The 14,292-nt window shown below is 46.4% G+C and overlaps 1 protein-coding gene across 1 annotated transcript in view; it reads right to left on the minus strand.

The window, feature by feature from the left end:
• The window catches only part of COLGALT2 (collagen beta(1-O)galactosyltransferase 2), a 57,884-nt gene extending 43,592 nt beyond the window's left edge, over positions 1 to 14,292 (minus strand). The window contains exon 1 of the mRNA XM_030032674.2: positions 13,503 to 14,292. Coding sequence (XP_029888534.1) covers positions 13,503 to 13,639 — 137 coding nt within the window. The 5' untranslated portion in view covers positions 13,640 to 14,292. The remainder of the gene's footprint in view (positions 1 to 13,502) is intronic.

The following is a 14,292-nucleotide window of genomic DNA, read 5'->3' on the forward strand; positions in this document are numbered from 1 at the left end:
CAGAATCCAGCACGCAGATTGGACTCTTAAACTAGGATTTGTTTAGAGTTCATAGTAAAAGTATTCCAGACACAGAAACCCTCTCCAAACAGTGAAAGAAGTGCATAAGGCCTTGCCTCCCCTGGACAACAAACCTCTTAACTCTGCAGGAGCAGCAGAACCAGCAGTGACCTGAACTGTTAAATTTCCTAGCCATAATTGGAAATAATGGATAAGCTGTACCATAAAGCAAAATACAAGTTGTTGCCCTCCTGCTGAGCACAGACTCCTTTACAAGCCTGCAGACCTCATTGACTTCAACAACCTTGAAACTATACATTGTCCAATCATACCTCTAATCCCCTAACCTACTCATAATCCTACTTGTACACAGCAGAGCAACCTCTGAACTAAAACACAGCATAAGGCATCGTCCCCAAATGGCAACAGCCTCCTTCCTCCCTAAACCTGTGGGCCCTGCACAATTCAGCAATAAACACTGCTTGTGAAGTGTTGGATTTCCAAACTCTAGTACCTCCTCAAGCACCAGCCACAGGAGCACCTCTCACTGTAAGAGAGCGCACAACCTCCTCACTCCCCCGCCCAGGTCAACAGAGATTTCTAGAGAAAATCTGAACTTCTCCTCTGTTTTTAGTGCCTTTTCAAGTTTTCTTTTTCTAAATCCTATCGCCAACCCTAATTTCAGTTACTCCTGCAGGAAGAATTTGCACAATAAAAGCAAACAGAATACATTGATCCAAAGCAACAGTTTCCCCAAACATTAACCTTACAATGATTGATGCCAGGGATTAATTCCTAAACTATTAGGCCCTCAGCAAGGCAAACAGACTTCCAAACCTTTTTTCCTAAGCCTTAAACTCACCCCAGCTTTAGGGACTAAACTTAGTCATAGCCAGGGGATAAGTCCGTACAGAAAACTGAAGATAAGGCACCAGCCCCAGTGGACACCAACGCATTTCTTAATTCTCACAGCTAGGACAGAACACAACAATAATGCCAACGCTTTACACTTTTTTTTTCTCTCCTCAGGCCCTAACTCAGATCATAACTCTAACCATAACCATGCCCAGGGAACCAAAACTACATTAAAAACCAATGTATTTGTCTTGTGTTTTGAGCAACAGCCTCTCTCATCTATGCAGAAGCCACCAAAAATTGCCTCCACAAGTTTCTTCTCCCAAACACATACTGCAGTCTCAACCCTGATCCCTTCTGATCACTGTGGTTGATCTAGACTAGTGACAAGCATAGCCCTTCAAGTCATCTTTCCCCAGACTGTAGTCTTAACAAGGGGACAAACGCAACACTAAACCAGAACATGCAACACTTTCCTAATCCTGCAGGCCCTACAGAATCTGAAAACCAAGTGAGTTACTTAAAACCCCAAAATTTAGCCTTTACCAGTAACTGTAACCTTGATTCTAGTCAATGTCACAGAATCACGCAAGTTGAAACGAGGTTATGTGTGTGTGAGGGGGGAATATATATATATATATATATATATATAAACACCTCTCCTCATAGAAAGGACTGAGGAAAACATCACTTTGCCACCCAACTGCAGTATTTCTGTCATATTCAGGACTCAGGGGACTCAGGGTCATCTTGGCAGTGCACTGGTGTTTTGGGTTTATGTCGTGGGGTTTTGGTAGCGGGGGAGGGGGCTACAGGGGTGGCTCCTGTGAGAAGCTGCTAGAAGCTTCCCCGGCTCCAAGTCGGACCCGCCTCTGGCCAAGGCTGAGCCCATCAGCAACGGTGGTAGTGCCTCTGGGAGAACAGATTTAAGGAGGGGAACCTGCAGCAGAGTTTGGGAAGTGGAATGTGAGAGAAACCCCTACGCAGACAGCAAGGTCAGTGAGGAAGGAGGGGGAGGAGGTGCGCCAGAGGAGGTTGATGCCCCTGCAGCCCGTGGTGAGTCGGCAGGCTGTCCCCCCCAGCCCATGGAGGGGAGTGGGGGAGCAGATGCCCACCTGCAGCCCGGGGAGGAGCCCACACCAGAGCTGGGGGATGCCCATGAAGATGGCCATGGCTCCATGGGAAAGCCCGTGCTGGAGCAGTCTGTGCCTGAAGGACTGTGGCCCATGGAAAGGACCCACACTGGAGCAGTTCGTGAAGGACTGCAGCCCGTGGGAAGGACTCATGTTGGAGAAGTTCGTGAAGGGCTGTCTGCTGTGGGAGGGACCCCACGCTGGAGCAGGGGACAAGTGAGGAGTCCTCTCCCTGATGAGGAGGGACCAGTAGAGACAACATGTGATGAACTGACCCCAACCCCCATTCCCCGTACGCCTGCACCGCTGGTGGGGAGGAGGTAGAGAAAATGGGGAGTGAAGCTGTGCCCAGGAAGAAAGGAGCGGTGGGGGGAAGGTGTTTTAAGATTTGGACTTATTTCTCATTATCCTCATTTTTATTTTATTGGCAGCAAATTATATTGATTTTAGGGTTTTTTCCCCAAGCTGAGTCTGGTTTTTTGCCCATGACCATAATTGGTGAGTGATCCCTCCCTGTCCTTGTCTAAGCCCATGAGTTTTTCTTTATATTTTCTGCTCCTTGTCTCACTGGGGAAGGGGGGAATGAGTGAGCAGCTACATGGTGCTTTGCTGCCAGCTGGGCTTGAACCACAACAACTGGTGACCACAGGGATGAGCAGCATAGCCAGAAAGCTGGACAAGCTTCAGCAATCTCCCTGCAACATCCCAGGACATCAAGTCAGGTTGGCAGATAGGTCCCCATCCTCCACAGGAGACAGCTTCTGATAACTATTGCCCTCTTTTACTTCATGCAGACACTTGATTAAGCTTCAGCAGTCTCTGATGGGACATCTTCCTCCTCACCAGTTCTCCAAGTCCTGTACCCATTCTGCAATTTCAGAACCACAAACAAGGAGCCTTTGTAGTGCTGCCAGAGTGCCATGTTTCCAGCCTCTCCCTTCTTGTGAGTCTTCAACCACAACTCCTTTGAGGGAGTCTCTAGCCATTCCTTCTTCCTTGTAACATGGGATTCAGGATCTTTGTTCTGGAAGGTCTCTGTGAAGACCCTGTTTTTCTCCCATTCATCCTCCCCAATGGCACACAGCTGGCTCACCTCCTCCCACCACTCTTTCACTCAGCTACCCAGCACCTGAAGAAGAGCACAGCTCTTGGCAAGGCCAACACCAACTAATACTATATTATTGATACAGCAATTCTAAACAAAGTGTTGGTGAAACCAGTAATAAACCAGGCACTTCAATCCCCCTTTTCCCAATCCTTACCAGTAGTTCTAGACAAGAATTAAGGAAAAATAAAATGCAGGCCATCAGTTCGTGAAGACACCAGAACTCTTTTTAACCCCTCAGTTTGTAGAAATGAGAAATAGCATGACTTCCGTTGCTTTCCAAAATAAATTTTTAAAAAGCCTTTGCTCTAGTTATAGAGTTCCCACTATGACTTCTCATCTGTCAATATGTCTTTTATTGTTAGGATTCCTGCTATTCTAGGGTAGTAACTTGTACATGTAGCTGCTGTACTTTTCACTTAGCTTTAAATCTTTTTGTCACTGCCTTTATGAGTTATGGTGTCAATTACAAATTCTGGTTAGACTACAGGAATGGATGCTATTCATTTAAGAAGAATTTTCAAGAGCAAAACCACACCCCTTAATAAACCTCAATGGGAGTTAATAGCATTAATATGCACCCCAGCATTAAAAGTCCACTGAGTAGCAAATCTGCAGCTAAATCTCAGGATCCTGGGATTTCACACCTAAAACAGCACTGAAAATAGGCACCCTGGGACATTACAAGATCAGTACACCAGCCCACCCTCCATCACTCCTCTCCACAGGCTGTGTCACTGTTGCAGCATTTATTTATCTTCTCACACAGAGCTGCAGCTGGGAGACATAACTACCCCAAAAAGTCACTTCCCTACTGGCAGGCAGCAAGATGAAGCAGAAAGGACCACACTCCAGCACGCATCAGGGAAAAGGGCTAACTAGCTGCAACAGGCTGAGGCACTGCAGCCAAGGTCAATACTCTGCACCTGTTCTCTCTGCAGCAAACATTAAACCACACTGGCTCCTCTCCAATGAGTTTTTAATCTCACTTAAACACATTGATTTTTTTTTTTTGATGCAAAGATAACATAACATCCTCGCATCCTCACATAAACTGGTAAGTGCTGATGATTGAAGGAGAAAGAAGAGTCTTGCTGCAAAGCTTTACAGGCCATGTTCTTTGCCTCCTACACAAACTATAGGAACAGAAAAGGTTTCTAATAGCTTTTCCTGGTTGTCTAATGCTCATGCTTCCTATTTAACCACTTTCTAGGACTTGCCACAAGGTGGCTTTTGACTATCTAATGACAGTGTGCACAGTAGTCCGACTATGGGAATTTAGCTTAAGTTCACTCAGCTGAAGACTGGTGGGGAATAATTCATGGATTCAAACCAATAAACAAAAGGAAAAAAAATCAAAGCATTTGCATTTGTCAAAGTTAAATGTTAAACTTCCACATCACAATTAGCAGTTCAAAGTATGAATGCTGGAAAACAGCCTTTTTCTCCAATTCTCCTAAGCACCATGTAAGGACAAGAATGACTGAAAATACTGAGGAAATAAACTACAGCCTTCAATTCCTATTCTACCCCCAAAGGTACAATGCAGTATCCATTTTAAGAGCAGCTGTCGAGCAAGTAGCAAAAACAAGATTCTGAGCTGCTAACTGAAGAGATAACCACCTGCTATCAGCTTCAGGATATAAACTAACACTTCACAGTTAACGCAACCTAGTTTTTGCCACTGGGCAAAATTCAAACCAGACTGCAGCCATGCATAACCTTTCCTCTGCAATGGGATCAAAGAGCAAAAATAAGCAAACAATCCTTTCAGAATCAAGGGAAGCCTGCACCCTGTCAGGAGCAGGGCAGGGGGAAGTGTAAATGAAAGTCATATTTTTTCCTCCTTACAGGAAAGAAATTTTAAAAATAATAATAATTTAAAAAAAAAAAAAAATCAATCCCTATTGGAGCTGAAGCCTTCCAAAATGTGAAAGAGGTTATATGAGGCCTACCACATCACTGCAGTTCACATAGACTCCCACTATTTTCTCCTTCAGCATGAATTTAGATCCTCGTGAGCCCCAGAGCTCAGGGGGGACAGCCTCAAACTTAATGCATTTACCGGTCCAGATCAAGATCTGCTTATGTTTAGAAGAGATGCGTTATTCCTATCAGTGCATACAGACAGAATTAAAAGGGAAACAGCTAGAAACCTGTTCATTTCCATGTATTACAAACCTCATGGGCATCAGGGATAACACTGAAGCCGACATTTCCAGCAGTGCCAGTGTTTTAAGAGTCCATGGCAAAGGAGCAAGGCCAGACTTTGGCAAAAACATATTCCCATCCCAAAACATTATAAGCTTTCATGCTGTTTTACCTGATGGTATAGTTATATCTCAGTAAGTGGGGAAGGCATATTGACTATGTAAAAATTGCCCAGAATGAAAGCAGAAGATATACCAGCCTTCGCTCCTGAATAAAGAGGTCTTATTTCCCAACAAGTCTTACAGCTATCTTGAACAGGCAATCACCTCTCCCAAAGAAACATAAGAAATACTGCATAAACATAATTCCAGTCTTCTGCAGTGAAACTCTTTATTCACTGTGGTACAAAATTAAGCCATTTATTTAGCAGTGCCTCATCTGTCAAAAAAGAGGATCAGCATGTTACATTACAAAACATTAACACAACCAAAGCGGTTCTCAAAAAACTTGGGTGACTAAACACTATTTGAAAGCATATACCTGTTCCAGAGTCAGCTGGCAAAAGTTTAAAATCACCACATATTTATTAGGTCCCCTGTTAACTTTTCAGGAAGAAAACTGGAGTCATTCTACAGTAACAAATGTACTCTGGTCCAGGGACACCAGATACAGACAGACAGATACGCATGTGCGCGTGCACACACACATAACCGAAACCAATCATTTCTATGTTTAAAAACTGGATTCAGGCACTGAATGAAGCAAATTGTGCAGTTCCATTAAAAAAAAAAAAAAAGTCCTTTTCTCTTTACTGATGAGCCTATTAGCAATGCCACATGCCTGTCTGAAGGAGCCGGGCATTTTGGCAGAAGGTGGCCAAAAATCCACCTTGTAGAGAACACTAACAAATTTTTTATTCCTATCTTTCTTTAGCCTGAAATTTTGATGCATGTGGGCCCCATTTAGCTGTAATCCACCCTTGGCGATGAGCATCATCAACATACACTATGCTTCACTAAAATAAAGGAAATGAGATGCACATGAATATATTGAAATAATATTAAGTCTGAGACATCATCCCACAGGAAGGAAATTCCAGGTTCGGAAAGACAGCATGCTGCACCATCTTGGTCCTCTCTCTACCCTGCAGCTCATATGGTCTTTCAGGGAGTCCCCCAGGACCAAAGAATGACAGCAAGAGCTGGCAATGGGCAGCTCCCAAAGTTCTGCACACCATGTGTATCACGGATCTATTTTTAGAGAATCCTGACCCAGTACGTGAAGACTTTCACTGACAAGGGACTCAGCTAAATAACTGCAGGTGTTGTGATACTTTACATAAAAGATCAAAAATGTCCTTCAGTCTATGGTTCAGCGTACATCCTGACAGACAACAGGGCTAGCCCCCCTGCTATCCCCTCTCTGGTCCCTTAAGCAAAACCGCCTTGTTTTCCTCTCCTAAGGCAGGCCATACCTCCCAGGAACCAACCATTCTCCAGCTGTCTCAGACACCTGGGGTCTCTTCAGGAGTCTGACTAGCAGTGATCAGGCAGCTTTCTGAAAAGAAACCATGCTCAATTTAGCAGAAAGAACATGCAAAAGAGAAAGGAAAAAAGCTATTGGAACAAGTCTTCATGTAAGTTTTGTCTTTATCCCAAAGGTCTGCCACCCTGCTACACTCACCTTCTGCTGATATGAATTTCCAAGACACTCCTTGCCAGTGAGTATCTCACTGGAACAGGTTGCCCAGAGATTGTGGAGTCTCCATCCCCGGAGATATTAAAAACTTGAACTGAAATGGTACTGAGCAGCCTTCACCTGAGCCTGCTTTGAGCAGGGGTTGGAACTAGAAAAATCTTCAGAGGTGCCTTCCGACCTTAAACATTCTAGGATATCCATACATTAGTCCTGGGACAGTGCGGTTGGAAAAGCACTACGGAAGGGAAGAGGCTTTTGTCCCTGTAATAAGAGGATGACAGCAGGAATTGGGCAGGCTTCCCCTGGATCAGACTTAACTGATCCCTGCTTCCAGACTCACCAGAAGTTAGGGAGCTGAAATAGTTTGTATGCCAGGAATGTACAAGTGAAGGTGCCATGTCTTTAAGGGGCAAATTAACTCCAGCACTTTACAGCCAACATTGGTGGCAGCTGGTCCTTTGACACATTCCCACAGCTGTCTCCCACTTCCCCCACACTTCAACAGGCTTCAGAAGACATGACAATACACAACCTTGACAGTCTGCAGACTTGACTGGATGAGGAATCCCAACCCTGGGTGACAGACAAGTCAGGGATGAAGCGGGATCCTGCCCTGGGCAGGAATGAACCTCTTGAGGGCTTTTCACTCCTACTTTGTACATATTAAAAAATCTTGAAAACTAGTTCTCCCTGACCTTTGAAAGCACCCAAAGGCTTATAATAAACGTAAACCTCTGATATGGAGCTCTGTCCCACCGTTTCTTTGTGCCAACTTATTATTTTATTGGCATCTACCCTCTAAACACAACACTTACATTACAAGGCACCAGGTAGACAATTACACAAGTGACAGACAAATGGATAACAGAGTAGACCTGCCTCAAAACGTGGTTGCCAAAAGAGAGCAGTCAAAATAAATGGCTGCATTTTCAAAGATACATAGCATGCAGGATTCAGACCAAAAAAAATCAAACACACACAATGCATTATGTTCACTAGTCTTACAGAATTCCTACACATTTCAAGATGTCATTTTCACAGTATAATCCCCTCACCTCTGGAGGGCTTTTTGTTCATTTTATGAAAGATCCCAGTATTCACATTCATGTCTAGTAGACCCTAATATAAAGTCTGGGGCAAGACGCTCTTTAATGACATCAAAAAGGCACCAGAATCTGGCAATTTGTGAGCACAGTAGGAAAAATAAAGAAACTACTGCTACCCAGTAAGTGTTTGCCATCACACAGCTGATGCTTAATGTTTCTCTGCAGAACTGCATTTTTTAGCTGAAGAGCAGTTTAAGTCTTGCCATGCAGACCTCAGCAAGGCACAGCAGTAATTTTCAGCTTCCCTTCAAATGTTTCTACTGAACAATTTCATTATGTCATTTGCCTAAGTTTGCCAAGACTTAGATGAGGGAGACAGACCCAAAGGACAAAAAAAAAAAGTTATTGTGGATATTGGGATGCTGTCATTTCTTTAGCCTTCCCTGGTTTTCCATTTCTTACGTAAATTTACCACACTTCAGTGTAAAAGCAACCTCAGTAAGAAAAAGGAATCAAGAAATGTCAGTTATGAATACTATCTCTGGTCTTAATAAATTTAAGAATCTTGTGTAGGTTACTTAATGTTTCTTTCCCAATTTCCCCAGCCAGAAAATGGACCTATTTTACTCCCATTCTTTGTTTTGATGAAAGTTCAAACACAAGTTCTCTGGAAGAAAGACTATGCAACATCTTGCACAACAGGATCATCACCTTAATCATAACTCCAAGGCTGTGTAAGACCCATCTTGCTCTTAGCCCCACTTGGTCTATGACTCTGTTATTCAAGCTATATAATAAATAAATTTTAAAAATCTACAAACATGAATGGGAAACTAAATCCTACAAGTTTAAATGACAAGCCAAGTGAAAAGTCAATTTAATTTCTAAAACCTAAGCTTTAATATTGTCACATGGAAGTTACAGCACAGGTGAGCAAATTTTAAATAGATGCAAAACACCCGCGGACAGAAGCAACAGAGACAGCAGACTGGAACTTCAGCATTCCTAAGTGATTAATACTGACCATGAAGATTAAAGTGACCTTGTTGCACAAACGGAAACAAGGACAGAAAACAGCGCATTTGAAAGCCAACACTTCCCAGTGAGTAATAACACCCATTAAAGTTTCAAATTATCCCTGCACCTTACTGGAAATTGTCCTCATGTAGAATTTTTCGCATTTGAAAAGTAAACTGTTGAAGAATAAGAAAATGCTCAGATAAAGCATCATCAGCTAGTTCTAAACTAATAATATATAATTATGAAAGTTAATTTATTACACTGATCTCATCAGCTTCTATTTTCAGCGACAACTAGTTCTTTTAAGTTGAAACCATTCAGTCACTGGAGCCAGTGTTCCAGTATATCCACTGATCTCTCGTCTGGTATTTATTCCAGCTTTCCACCAATTTCACCTATCACTCATGTTATCGTTTCTGAAATATAAGCATACTCTGATCTGCAAAGCAGGCACAGATTTTCAAGCACAAAAGAACCTGATTATTGCTTCCAAGCACCAACTCATTTATGCAGGCACTTAATCCCCAGGTTAGTAAAGGATGAGAGAGCAGATGGCCCACAACTATGAACTAGCAGGTATTTAAAGATGAAATTACAGACAACTTTCTTTGCTATACCATCGCTAAATCCGAGGCTAAGGGAAGTGTAAGCCAGTGTGATAAACTGCTGAATACACACACTTTTACTTCCCCCACTACAGCCAGGATGAACCTGTCTGACAAACAAACACTCCTTACCTATAACTGAATGGATCTCAAATAAACAGTCAGTGCTGCTGAAGTTCAAAAACAAAAAAAACCCCAAACACACCAACCCCAAACCACCCAAAAGAGGGTTGGGGCCTGCTGACTATGTAACTTCTGGGTCATTTTTGTCCAAGATAAAGAAGAACATTTTTCCTTCCCTTTGCAGTTCTCCAACACCAACACAAACAATGCAGTAAGATTTCCTAACGTGCCCAAATTTCCTAACTCGGCTAGGCTGGGTTCGCAGCATAGCGTCACTGACACGGCCCTGAGAAAAGCTCAGCCCACCCCAGTGAACACGCCAAGCGCAGCCACACAAGAAGCGTATTAGACTAACACTCCCTAGCTAAAAAATAGATTGACTTAGGTCCAACAGCCACGTTTTCTTAAGGCTCTCTACTGTCACTGAGCACTAGCCCGTTTCTCACAGCGTTACGGATTTTTGAGCCGAACGCCACCTAGGCTTTCCACAAGCACCTGAGGGGAGGGCTGTGACCCCCTCCTTCTTCGCAAGAAGGGACAACTGTCATCTCCAGCATCACTCTTCCACAGCTACACGAGCACCAGCTTGAAGAGCAGAGAGGGCAGCTGGGTTCTACTGCTCAAGTGGGGGGTCTTTGCTGTTCCCACCTTGGTGGCCAGCACCAAAGTCTCACAGACAGGCTGCCTACGGCCAAGTCTACCGCAGCAAACTAAGCAGGGCCAGGACAAAGACCTGAGCACTGTTCCACAGAAATTCCCACCATTAAGTCATTAGTACAATCCTGGGATGACCTGGTCTGTGCCCACTGATACCCTCTGAGACAAGGACAGCTGGGGTTAATGCAGGCCAGGGACCATCCCCAGAAGCAGTTTGGATGCAGCTTCCTGATTCTTGGAGAGGGGAAGGAAGAAAGGAAGGAAGCGTTTAACTGAAGGACACGGGTCACAATGTGTCAGCTGGCCTCCTGCCAAATGGCCTGCTTGAGTCATTAGTAGCCAGCATGTCCTTCCAAGATTGCTCACAACCACAGCAACTGAAGAAGTCAGAATTAAGACCAAAGGGAAGAAGGGAGTACAAGACTGTCCAGTGTACATCTTTTGCTCAGTATCAGGCTAACAAGGACTGAGATTGATTGATGTAGGCTACGGAAAGAAAATTCAGTGTCTGCTTCAAATTCGTTTATTGTCTCTTAACCCATCTCTACTGTCGCTCATACAACTTCCACCCTAGAAATCTGTCTGAGGAATCCACTGTTGAATTCAAGCCCTCAAGCAATACAGAGAGCATATGGAAGTTTAAGGGATGATATTATGTTTTTAATCTTCATTCTCAAGACCTTCATTTGGGCATTTTAAAATGCTGACTTACTCAAGAAAATTTTGAAGTAGAATATAATTGGCAATGAAGGAATGCAACTCTTTGACAAGCACCACTTCACTGCCCTTCACACCAAGCTACCCCAGTAATGCAACGGCACAGGGACATGGGTAAATCCTGGAATCTATCTGGTGAAAGGACTCTGTCAGGCACAAAGTCTGAAATGTGAGGCGCTACCAGAAATTGATTGTTTCATTTGTTCTCAAGAGACTTGATAGATACTGTCTGTGAGCCTCCTCTTGGTGTGTACTTTGTGTCCTGAACATCTCTGGCTCTGAAAAAGCTCGTCTTATTGGGGAGCTTAAGTGAACAGGACTAAACCTCTTCAAGGAATCACTGCTACCCTACAGGTGCTGCTCTCTCTCCGTGGCAACTCAGAGCATCTACAGAACTTCGTTTTCAGTTGCCACATTTTAGTCATTCTCATTTTACGATGCTTGCCATTTTCAACAGCAGATTTTCCAGTTTAACCATGCCTTGCATCTATGCACAACCCTCTTAAAAATGGAGTGATATTCTTACAAGATTCTTAGCATATTTAAAGTTATCTTACACTTTTAATTTCATGAACAATCCCCACAAATACTTTCACACGATACTGCAGAGACCTTAATTAAAGTAAGGATAATGCAAGCAATATACTAAAAAAGTTGTAAAGCCAACGAATGCTCTGCAGGACTTCACAAAAACCCCAAACTTACTCTACACTTCTACAGCGAGAGGCATTTCAGGATCCACCCTGCTTTGGTGATCAGGTCTGCACTTACAACTATGTTTTCTAAACACCAAGATTAGCTGAATCACAGTCCATATGTAGGGTCTGATAATATCTACTCATACACACATCTGCTAAGATGAAATCCAAACCAGCAAAATTCCTACTGATACAAATGAAAGCAGAGTCATGCACCTACACACAGATGAGTCTAGCATTCACCCACTACCATACACCAGCTTGTAATTCCACAGACACACTTGTATGGCATGCCACATTCAGGCTGATATCACGATCTGCTTTGTGCACCCTAAATTCAAAAGGGAAAAAAAAAAAGGCCAAAAAGAGCCATGCACTGATTATACTAGCCACTGAATTTCTGCAAAGACCTGTAGAGTACTCGAAGACAAGTAACAGCCATGTTCCCGAAGCACACACAGAAACATCTAATGCTGTCTGCTTAATGACACTTTAGTGCCAGCGATGTGACCGGGGGGGAGGGGTCCTCCCCACATCCCTTTATACAAAGTAAAGCCTTACTGTATTGACTTTTAAGTCAACAGGAGTGTCCCCGCTGACTTCAACGAACTTTGGATCAGGCCCTATGGCACCATTTCTTATTTTACACGATTACCACACTTAAAATCTCTTTTGGATCCTTCCACGCAATTCCTGTTCCTCCCAACATTTATGTCAGGCTGAGAGAGAAAGATATTTTTTTTCCCCCCTTAAAATAAAGGCAAATCGACCAGTTCCCAAATTGGTCTAATTCCTCCACCCCGACACACATTTGATTGCCACAGCTGCCCCCATGCTGCGATTTCTGAATACATCTTTGAATCCATCTTTCAGACTACAGCCATGCAACAATGCTCCTTTTCAATGCCCATCGGCACCTACTCAGCACGCCGGCTCTCCAGCCCTGCCAAACCCTGACCATCTCTCCCGCCCCCCGCCCCCTCCCCAAAGCCCGGTATTTACCAGCCAGAGAGCGAAACACCAGACTCCCACCCCGGCTCTCCATACCGAGCCACGAGTTCTTCGTGTCTGTGGATTTGGACAAATGCTAAGGCGGTGAACATTGCCCAGGCTTCAGGCCAGCTTCGCTCGAAAACCTCGTCTCCCCACCCCACCGCCTACCGCTACCGCAAAGACCTCTCGCTCCTCCGGGGACCGTGGGACCGCGTTCCCCGAACACGCGGGTCGTGGGGACCCCGCGTCCCTCGCCCCGCGGCCGGGTGGGCGAGCTCTTCCCCAGCGTGCCAAAACCAAACGCCGGCTCTTCGGCTCCAACGGTGGGAGCCGCTTTCCCTCCGCGCCTCTCCGCCGGCGCGGCCGGGCAGAGGTGCCCGAGCCCCGGCTACCTGTGCTGCACGGGGAGGCAGGGCGGCCCCCCGCTCCCGCCAGAGAGCGGGAAGGGGCGGCCGGAGGAGCGGAGACATCCCCCTTCCCGGGCACGGCCACGCTGTCAGCTCCCCCCAAAACCCCCTCTCCCCGCCGGGAGCGGGAGTGCCCCCCCTCCCGCCCCCGCCAGGCACAAGCAGGCTGGAAACCGAGAGCTGGGGCAGCCGGGGCTCTGCTCGCACCCTGCGGGCGGAGGGGCCGCACGACCCCGCCGGCCAGGCCACGGCCCCTGCGCTGGGGTCCCCCCCCACCCGCCTCCCTCCCCTTACCAGAGGGCGATCCTGCTCTTGGGGTAGTGCAGCCTCTCGATGCAGCCGAGGAAGTGGGGCAGCGTGTGCGCGGCGTTGCGGGCGATGATGGCCAGGAGCACGGTGGGCTTCTGCAGCAGAGGACTAGGGCGGGGCATGGGGATAGGGATCGGCCAGGGGGTGCGGAGGCGGGACCGGGCTCGGGGCAGGATGGCCTAGAAGAAGCAAAGAAGAAGAAGCAGGAGGAGGAGGAAGGGGGGACACGAGGGGCGCGGGGCCCGGCGCACGCAGCCATGATGGGCGCGGGGCGGCCGCGGGGAGCCGCGCCGGCAGTGCGGGGCGGCCGCTGCAGCGCGCCCGGCGCCGCGGGGAGGCGGGAGGAGGAGGAGCAGCGCCGCCGCCTGCCCGGCTGGCCCAGCGCCCCCAAACCCGGCCTTTGTGGGCAGTACGGCTCGCCGCCCCCCCTCCGCCACGGCCCGGCCCGGCCCTCCCCCTCAGCGACCCCGCAGTGCTGCCCGCCGCCGCCCCCGGGGCGCTGGGTGGGGTGACCCCGGTGGGATCCTCTCATCCCCTGCAACGGTGCAGTTAGCACAGCCTGTAGGCACCTGCCCAAGTCTGGTCCCGGTAAAAGTTACGGAACCTACATTTATCAACCGAGTTTTAGGTTTGAAAGAGCCGTTCGGCAGTTCCCGTTACAGCGAACCCTCCGAGTGCCGGTGCTAACGCAAAGAGATCTCTTAGTTTGCTGCTTACGTGAAGATCTCGCCCTCGTCCTTCCCCCTCCCGTTAGGGAATTAAGGTTACTTCGCGC

Source organism: Aquila chrysaetos, chromosome 12 (genome assembly GCF_900496995.4).
Source record: "Aquila chrysaetos chrysaetos chromosome 12, bAquChr1.4, whole genome shotgun sequence".
Lineage (NCBI taxonomy): Eukaryota > Metazoa > Chordata > Aves > Accipitriformes > Accipitridae > Aquila > Aquila chrysaetos.